Genomic DNA, 9,912 nt, shown 5'->3' with positions numbered 1-9,912 from the left:
TCCTCAGAGACACGGTGCAGCGAGGAGGTGCCAAGCAGGTTACCTTAGATGCGGATGGAGTTTTGAGATTGCAGGGGCGAGTTTGTGTGCCTAATGTGGATGGGCTTCGAGAGTTGATTTGCGGCAGCATTATTGGTGGCGTATAATGAAGAAGGACATTGTGGCATATGTGGCGCGGTGTTTGAATTGTCAGCAGGTTAAGTATGAGCATCAGAGGCCTGGTGGTTTATTTCAGAGGATTGAACTTCCCGAGTGGAAGTGGGAGAGGATCACTATGGACTTCGTTGCTGGACTTCCGTTGACCCGGAAGAAGTTCGATGCAGTTTGGGTCATTGTTGATAGGCTGACCAAGTCAGCGCATTTCATTCCTTTGGCAGTCTCCTATTCATCTGAGAGGTTAGCTGAGATCTATATCCGGGAGATTGTTCGCCTTCATGGTGTGCCGGTATCTATCATTTCGGACCAGGGTACGCAGTTTACCTCGCGCTTCTGGAGAGCAATTCAGCGAGAGTTGGGCACACGGGTAGAGTTGAGCACAACATTTCATCCCCAGACGGACAGTCAGTCCGAGCGGACTATTCAAATTTTGGAAGATATGCTTCGAGCCTGTGTTATTGACTTTGGAGGTTCGTGGGATCAGTTCTTGCCTTTAGCAGAGTTTGCCTACAACAACAACTACCAGTCGAGCATCCAGATGGCTCCTTATGAGGCTTTGTATGGTAGGCGGTGTCGGTCTCCGATTGGATGGTTTGAGCCGGGAGAGGCTCGGTTGATAGGTACGGATTTGGTTCAGGAGGCCTTGGACAAGGTCAAGATCATTCAGGATAGCTTCGTTCAGCTCAGTCTAGGCAAAAGAGCTATGCAAATCGTAAGGTTTGAGATGTAGCTTTCATGGTTGGTGAGCGGGTATTGCTCCAAGTGTCGCCTATGAAGGGCGTGATGAGGTTTGGGAAGAAGGGCAAGCTTAGCCCTAGATTCATTGGTCCATTTGAGATTCTTGATCGAGTGGGAGAGGTGGCGTATAGACTTGCATTGCCGCCTAGCTTATCAGTCGTGCATCCAGTTTTTCATGTATCCATGCTTCGGAGGTATCACGGCGATCCAGCCCACGTGTTAGATTTCAGCACTGTCCAGTTGGACAAGGATTTGTCTTATGAGGAGGAGCCGGTAGCTATTCTGGACCGGCCGGTTCGGCAGTTGAGATCCAAGAGTTTTCCTTCTGTTCGTGTCCAGTGGAGAGGTCAGCCTCCTGAGGCATCGACCTGGGAGTCCAAGTCTGATATGCGGAGCCGATATCCTCATCTTTTTCCCGACTCAGGTACTTCTTTCTATTGTCCGTTCGAGGACGAACAGTTGTTTTAGAGGTGGAGAATGTGACGACCCAAAGGGTCATCACCTGTTTTCTTACTCATTCCGTGCTTCCGAGGCCTTGAAAACCTCATTTAGGGTTGCCTCGATTTGCGTGCGCAGTCCAGGCGCATAGCCGGAAAGCTTAAATATGAATTCTGTGAGGAAAATGCTAAATTTTGATATTTAATTGATTAAATTTGACTTCGGTCAACATTTTGGGCAAACAGACCCGGACCCATGATTTGACGGTCCCGGAGGGTCCGTAGGAAAATATGGGACTTGGGCGTATGCCCGAAATCGAATTCCGAGGTCCCAAGCCCAAGAAATGAATTTTTGTGTGAAATTGTTTTTTGGAAATAATTAAGGAAATTGGAAATGAAATTTGATTAAAAGACTATGGTATCGGGCCCGTATTTTGGTTCCGGCGCCCGGTACAAGTCTTATATATGGTTTAAGCGCTTTCTGTAAAGTTTGGTTGAAAACGGACGTCGTTTGACGTGTTTCGGACTTAAAACTCTAAATTTGAAAGTTTATGAAGTTTGAGGAAAAACTTGTGATTTTGAGGTTTGATTCGTTGTTTTTGATGTTATTTTGGCGATTTGATCGCCCGGTTAAGTTCGTAGGGTGTTGTCGAGTTAGTGTATGTGTTTGGTTAGGAGCCCCGAGGGCTCGGGAGTGTTTCGGAGGTGTTTCGGGATGGTTTTTGACTTAGAAAGATTGCAGGTTTTGCTTCAGCTGTGCATGTCCCTTTTTGTTCTTCGCGTTCGCGACGCATCCTTCGCGTTCGCGATGGCTATGAGTTCTCCCTTCATCGCGTTCGCATACTTGCCCCGCGTTCGCGTAGAGTCATTTGACTCTGAGGACTCAGCCCACTTTTACTCTCTTCACATTCGCATCTACCTACTCGCGAACGCGTAGTGTTGCANAAAGTATATTTATATGTAAAGGTGACGTGTCAAGACACGTGGATTGGTCAAAATGGTCAAAGAATTGCAATTAGCTAAGAGTCATGAGTTACAACAGATACGAGTAAAGAAAGAGGAAGAGGCACGGGACATCAGACAAGTAACACGGCGCCCGTACCTATTTAAGTCATTTATATCCGAGAATCAGAAGGAATGAATCTGACAATAGAAAAGAGTGCAGATACGGCATTTAATGAGTATTAAATGCTGAATACGTTAGAGAATATATTTTGAATGTAATGATTGTGCAACGTAGCATTCAATGTCTTTAATTACTCATAATAGCCTCATTATGACTTGAGCAAAACGTATATTCTCAAAAGTACCTATAAAAAGGAGATATATAATCAGTTGTAAGGACACGAAAAATCATCTGAATATACTTTGGTTTACTTGCTTTATTCAATATATTCTGGCTATTCAAATTATTCTCTTTTATATATTCTTGCGAATCAGTAACCCGTCACTACAAAAAAAATTGTCAAATTGTGGCGGTTTATTTATGGGGGTCATAAAAAACTCCCACTATACATTTGTTTTGTGGCGTTTGAGCCAACCCCCACAAAATAGTTCTTATTGTAGCGGTTTAAAAGTGGGGGTTATAAAAGACCCCTACTATATATTTAATTTGTGGCGTTTGTTCCAACCTCCTTAATTTTTTTCTTATTATGGCAGTTTTTTGTGAAGGTTTTTGATGACCTCCACAAATATATCAATTTCAACTGTTTGAGAAATTGTTGCAATTCGATAGAAATTAATGATTTGACTCATGCAAATTTTTAGTATTTTTTTCCACCTTATTTCTTTAAAATTTAATCAAATTACGTATTATAGTTAAAACAACTGCGAATTAATGCAATTTACATCAATACTATACCTTCTAGTTTGTAATCTTTTTCTCCTCCCTTTCTTCAACTGCAAAAAGAAGATATGAGGTCTTTCATGTTCTCTCTATGTCTTACTCGCTAGTTTTTCATTTATTGTCTTTGTGCATTTCTATAATTCATCTCTTTATCTTTAGCAAAAAATAAATATACATCTATTTCATTTCTTCCTCATAGATTTTTTATTATATTATACGAAATGTCTACCCATAAATACTAAACATAATTTCTAACCATGTGAGTATCGTGAACCTTTAGGTGCAAAAAACGAATGTGACTGGCGTTGGACCACGACATTGGATAACAAAAGAATAATGCAAAATGAGCCATCACAAAAGTTGAGGTGTGGCTCAACAAAAGCAAGGAATGAACGGTGATTCAAGCTAGTCTCACCGTCACAAGTGATACTTGTCTCCAAAGAAGAAGACAAATATATAGAGAATTGAATATATCAGGTACTCACTGAGTCTCACTGAACAAAATGTAGGGTCAACGAGGCCTAATATAAACGAAAAAATATGCTTTAGGTTAACCATAAATAATATTTGCATTCATAGGTAACGACTACACATCAGATGAACAACAGTTGCAGGAGAGACATCCAAGTATTTTAATTATCCACATAAACATTTAATTTTTTTATTTTGCTTGAGATAATTTAAATTTTAAAGGGGTATAGATAATTGCAATACTTAGCATGCGAATTTTCTTTATTTTTATCATAGCAGGCATTCTACGTTCAAATAGTATTTTCAAAGGCGGGTGTGTGAGGCGAGCCATTTTACTACGGGACGATGTGTAAGCCCCATATATCTTTAATATTTTTTAATAAGAAATTACGCATAAATAGAAAGTCTATTAAAGTTTAAGAAATTTAAAAAGAAAATAAAGAACTCATACAAAAATATCTAGTATGTTTTTACAAATATAAATAATACAATAGTGTTAAAGTTGATGTGAGATACAACTATAATGTCTTAATTTTCAAACAATTAGAAAATTATAATTTCTTTAAAATATATGAAGATATATTTTACCTGCCTAAAAGTAATTAATCAAGAAAGTTCATTAATACTATAATTTACAAGATTACTCCTTCATGTATATACAAAATTACTTTCAAAGAGCAAAACAATAAAAGCCTAATATATAGTTTAAGACATGAAGACCAATAACAATAAGATACAAATTTTGATTATCTAATTTAGAAGAAATAGTCTAATGATATTCACACTCACAAATGTTATCAATTAGTAAATTTGACTCATGCAAATTTTTAGTTATTTTTTTCACCTTATTTCTTTAAAATTTAATCAAATTACGTATTTTAGTTAAAACAACTACGAATTAATGCAATTTACATCAATATCTATACCTTCTAGTTTGTAATCTTTTTCTTCTCACTTTCTTCAACTACAAAAAGAAGATATGAGGTCTTTCATGATCTCTCTATGTCTTACTCGTGTCATGTACTTGTTTAATTGTGTAATTGTGCCCGAGGGGCGGATCTTCTATGCTTATCTGTTCTAATTGCTTGCGTTCAATTGCTTAACTGTTGAAAAGCCATTTTTGAAGAAGTTTAAACTGAGCTAAGGTGCTTAAGAGATTTCACAGCTTCATTGCTTCTTGCTGGTTTTGTACTGCTTCTATACAGCATGTTGACGTACTCTTCGTGATTTCCTATTACTGAGTCTTCATTTATTTTTATTACTCACTGAGTTGGAAGTATTCACTTTACTCCCTGCACCTTGTGTGCAGATTCAGATATTTCCGAACCCGGTAGCGGGTATTGGTTGCTCAGAGGTAGAGTCATCAGAGTTTAGCAAGGTAGCTTCCCGACGTTCGCAGCACTGCTTTTCCCCCTCTCGATTTCATTAGACTGTATTTAGTATATTTTTTACTTTAGTTGTATTCGGACCTTAGTAGATGCTCATGACTGGTGACACCCCGATATCGGGTTGTGTTGGTTTTTATTTCCGCAAATTATACTGTTAAGTGCTCATTTTGGGATTTTATTTCCGATTAAAGACTTAGTAGTTATTGGTTTAGTTGTTTAAAGTAAATTGGAGGTGTGTCGGCTGGCCTTGTCTTCACGAGAGACGCCATCACGACCGGGTTGGGATTTAGGGTCGTGACAACTCGCTTGTTTTTCATTTATTGTCTTTGTACATTTCTATAATTCGTCTCTTTATCTTTAGCAAAAAATAAATAGACATCTATTTCATTTCTTCCTCATAGGTTTTTTATTTATAGATTATACGAAATGTCGATCCATAAATACTAAACATAATTTCTAACCACGTGAGTATCGTGAACCTTTAGGTGCAAAAAAAGAATGTGACTGGCGTTGGACCACGACATTGGTAACAAAAGAATAATGCAAAATGAGCCATCAAAAAAGTTAGAGGTGTGGCTCAATAAAAGTAATCCTATTACTTTTAGGATATACTTCTTAAAAATTCCTATTACTAATTTAATTTGAAAACGTATGATAATCTCCTATTACTAATTTAATTTGAGAATGTATTATAGGCACCAAATGATTGAAGTAGGGATATCTCAACCATTGGACTCAAATGAAATATCAAATGAGGGGCATAGGGAGGTTGTAGTGACTTTCATGATTTTCTCAAAGATAGAAGTGAAACACTGTATGAAGGCAGCAAGTTCACAAAGCTAGAGTTTTTTATAAAATTGTATCATATAAAGGTCTATTGTGGATTAAGTGACAAGGCAATGACTATGATACTAGATTTGTTGAGAGATGCATTTGAAGATGCAAAGTTACCTCCTTCCTTTTATGAGGCCAAAAAAACCATTAGCAAACTTGGCCTTGACTATACCAAGATACCTGCATGTCCAAATAATTGTATGCTATACTGGGAAGGTGATTCAGAATTGGAAGCATGTAAGCATTGTGGTACATCTAAATGGAATCCTAACAAGAAAAAAAAGCAAGCTGCAAAGGTTTTGCGTTATTTTCCATTGAAAGCAAGATTGCAACAATTATTTATGTGTTGTAAGACTGCTGAACATATGAGATGGCATGCTTTAGGCAATAATGCTGATGGGTTGATGAGGCATCCAAGGGATGGTGAGGCATGGAAGACATTTGATCGGACTCATTCTGAATTTGCTTCGGATCCTCGAAACGTTCGCTTAGGCCTTGCTAGTGATGGTTTCAGTCCTTTTGGAACAATGAGTACTACATATAGTATTTGGCCAGTCTTCTTGATTCCATACAATCTACCTCCTTGGATGTGTATGAAGCACACCTCCTTCATCTTATCAATGATCATTCCAGGGAAGCACATGCCTGGAAATAATATAGATGTGTACTTACAACCCCTCGTGAAGGAATTACACGAGTTATGGAATGATGGTGTAGAAACGTTTGACTCATCATTGAATGAAAATTTTAGAATGCATGCAGCTCTTATGTGGACAATCAGTGACTTTCCTGGATTAGGTATCTTATCTGGATGGAACACACATACTGGTTTTGCCAGCCCAACTTGTAACTTTGACACAGAACCTTGTCGTCTTCGTCATAGTAAAAAGTGGTGCTTTATGGGCCATCGACGTTTTCTGAGAAGAAATCACAGGTTTAGGTTGAATCGAGTACGCTTTAATGGAAGCACAGAGGAGCGAAATCCACCATTAAAATTGTCAGGGTCTGCCATTTTGAGACAAATTGAAGAAGGGAGAGGAGCAGAGTTGAATTGTAGAGGGAAAAGATCTAGACGAGCAACTAAGCAATGGAACAAGAGAAGTATATTCTTTGAACTTCCTTATTGGAAATCTAATTTGTTGCGTCATAATCTAGACTTTATGCATATTGAAAAAAATATATGTGACAATATATATACATTGCTCCATGATAAATCGAAATCAAAAGATAATATTAATGCCCAAAAGGATCTAAAAGAAATGGGCATAAGGCGTGATCTTTGGCCGGATGATAGTGGAAAATATCACCTTGCTGTGTTTTCACTTATGACTGATAAAAAAGGAAGCTGGACACTAAAAAGTTGTTCCTTACAACTTTGAAGAATATTAAAGTACCAGATGGCTACTCAAGTAACATTTCTAGCAGTGTTGATTTGGTACAAAAAAAGATTTTTGGGTTGAAAAGTCATGATTTCCATATTATTTTAGAGCAATTGCCACCATTGGCGATTCGCAATGTGCTGCCCGACCATGTAGTTGCAGTTTTGGTGGACTTCTGCTCATTTTTCAAAGCCCTTTCTAGCAAAACCTTGAATGTTTCAGAGCCTGATAAGCTCCAAGAGCACATTGAAAGCACACTTTGCCATCTGGAGATACTATTTCCTCCAGCATTCTTTACAGTAATGGTTCATTTGTCTGTCCATCTAGCAGAGGAAGCAAAACTCGGAGGTCCAGTGCATCATCGAAACATGTATCCCGTCGAGAGGTAAAACATTAACATTTCTAATTTGAAGATACTTGCATTCTGGTCACTTGAATTAGTTTGTACACTTATGGCCTATTATTTTATAGGGAGTTGGGACATTTTAAGTCCTTTGTACGGAATAAAGCACAACCAGAGGGTTCTATAGCTGAGGGTTACTTAGCCGAAGAGTCTCTTACCTTTTGTTCTCGGTATATTGAGGATATTGAGACAAGATTCAATAGACCTAGGCGTGTTCGTGATGACCCAAATGTCACTGAGCCTTCTGGAACGTCCTCTATATTTCCTCAATTAGGTAAACCTGCATCAGCTTCGATTACATTTCCTTTAACTGATATGCAGAAACTACAAGCTCATTGATATGTGCTTCTGAATTGTGCAATAGTCACGCCATTTGTTGAGTGAGTAACTCATACAAACTTTATATTCTTTATCATTGTAATGTTTGAGTAGGCTAGTCTTGTTCTTTAACATGTAATTATTTCATATAGTGAGTTTAGACAGTACATAAGAAGGAGTTCAAGAAGAAGACCTTCACCTACAGAGATAGAGAGGAGAGTTAATAAAGAGTTTGTTGATTAGTTCCAAAAGCGGGTGAGTGAGTAATCATTAGTTATTGTTTACATTTGGTTTGAATGAGCAAACTTCACTAAGACAATTTTGTTTTGATTTAGATTATGAATCCAGACACAATAGATACAATGTCTATTGATCTAAAGTTTCTCGCACGAGGTCCATCGGTAGTTGCAAGACGTTTTACTGCATATAACATCAATGGGTCCAAATTTCGAACTTTGGCTCGAGAAGAAGGTCTAAGAACACAGAATAGTGGAGTTTTCTTAACTTCTAAAACATCATGTGTTGCAAGTAGTATTGACGGAAATTTAAGGCAAGCAGAGTTACCATATTATGGGAAGTTAGAAGATATTCTCGAGATTAATTATTATGGTCGATTCAAGGTTGTTCTTTTCAAATGTAGATGGACTGATACTGCTCGAGATAGAGGGTATAAAAAGGATCGTTGGAACTTAAATTGTGTTAATTTTGATTGATTGATTCATACCGGTGAACGTGAAGAACATGAGCCTTACATCGAAGCTTCTCAAGCACAAATGGTGTACTATGTGGATGATGTTGCCAATAAAGGGTGGAGTGTTTCTATGCATCTAAAGCCAAGAGATCTGTATGATATGGGAGAAGAAGTAGTGGAAGATGAAGTATATGAGAATGAACCATACCAAGAGCAAGAACTCGAACAGTTTTTTGGTGATGGTGATGAGTATGTACAACTAGCTACGGACCATATAATTGATGATGTAGAATGTTTTACACTGTCCTTAGAACTCTTTACAAGAATCGTTGATTTCAAGTGCTTTTCATCTTCTTCTAAAAATTAGGGTTTCAGAACTTCTTTTACAACTTTGTTTAACTGGTTCTTTGTGTTTAAACTTCTATTTCGGAAATCACTTGGGCCTGCTTCAGGCTCCCTATAGTGTAACTTCTTCTTTTCTTTTTATCTATTTATGTAATTCATTCATCTGGTTTGTAATAATTTATAAACAAATATTGGGGTGACTAGTGAAAAAGGGTGGATAGTTACATATTTGTGGGGTAAATGGGTAGAAACTATACCTACATGATTTTATATTTGTTATGTTTGCCTTACCATGTTAGAAATCATGCCTATAGGTCTAAAGTGGGTCCAATAATAGAAATCATGTTTATAGGTCTTAAATCAACTTCATAAGTAGATACCATGCCTATAGGATATGATCCAGTTCAACTTCTGTTATAACGGGTATTTACATGTGTTTTCATTTGTTATCATGCCTACAAGTTTCTAACATCAGCTCTTAATAATTAGATACCATGCCTATAGGGAACAACGTCAGAAATTCTGCCTATAGATCTAAAATCAGTTTAGTTTAAATAAGTTAATCCAGTTCATGATTAGTTTACTTCGAAACTGGTCTAATTAGTGGTTTGTTTTCCCTGAAATGAATTCTTTCGAGTATTGCCCTAATTCACTATTAGAAAGAATGCCTATAGGAACTCAAGAGTCTGTTTTAAAACCTGTCCACTATTTTACTATGTCAAACGTAGTCATCATGCTCTTAGGACACCACTATTCAGCGTGTAGTCAAGCCTATAGGGCGTTTTCAAATCCTGCAGCTCTGAAGCTGTTTTTGCTACTTAATGTTGTTCTGATTTTAGCAGGCTTAAAATCAGTAGGCAAACGGATAGGGCCATTACTTCTGAGTTTATAAAAGAAAAACTGCAT

General features: G+C 37.5%; 1 protein-coding gene across 1 annotated transcript; it reads left to right on the top strand.

The window, feature by feature from the left end:
* Window positions 1-5,935: 5,935 nt before the first annotated feature.
* LOC109236969 lies at window positions 5,936-7,991 on the top strand. The gene is made up of 3 exons (XM_019403209.1): window positions 5,936-6,971; window positions 7,358-7,634; window positions 7,721-7,991. The coding sequence occupies exons 1-3, from the start codon at window positions 5,936-5,938 to the stop codon at window positions 7,989-7,991; spliced, it is 1,584 nt and encodes a 527-aa protein (XP_019258754.1).
* The last annotated feature ends 1,921 nt before the right edge of the window (window positions 7,992-9,912 follow it).

This window comes from Nicotiana attenuata, unplaced genomic scaffold (assembly GCF_001879085.1).
Source record: "Nicotiana attenuata strain UT unplaced genomic scaffold, NIATTr2, whole genome shotgun sequence".
NCBI lineage: Eukaryota > Viridiplantae > Streptophyta > Magnoliopsida > Solanales > Solanaceae > Nicotiana > Nicotiana attenuata.
The sequence above is the reverse complement of the archived record's forward strand: the minus strand, read 5'-3'. Positions and strand labels throughout refer to the sequence as shown.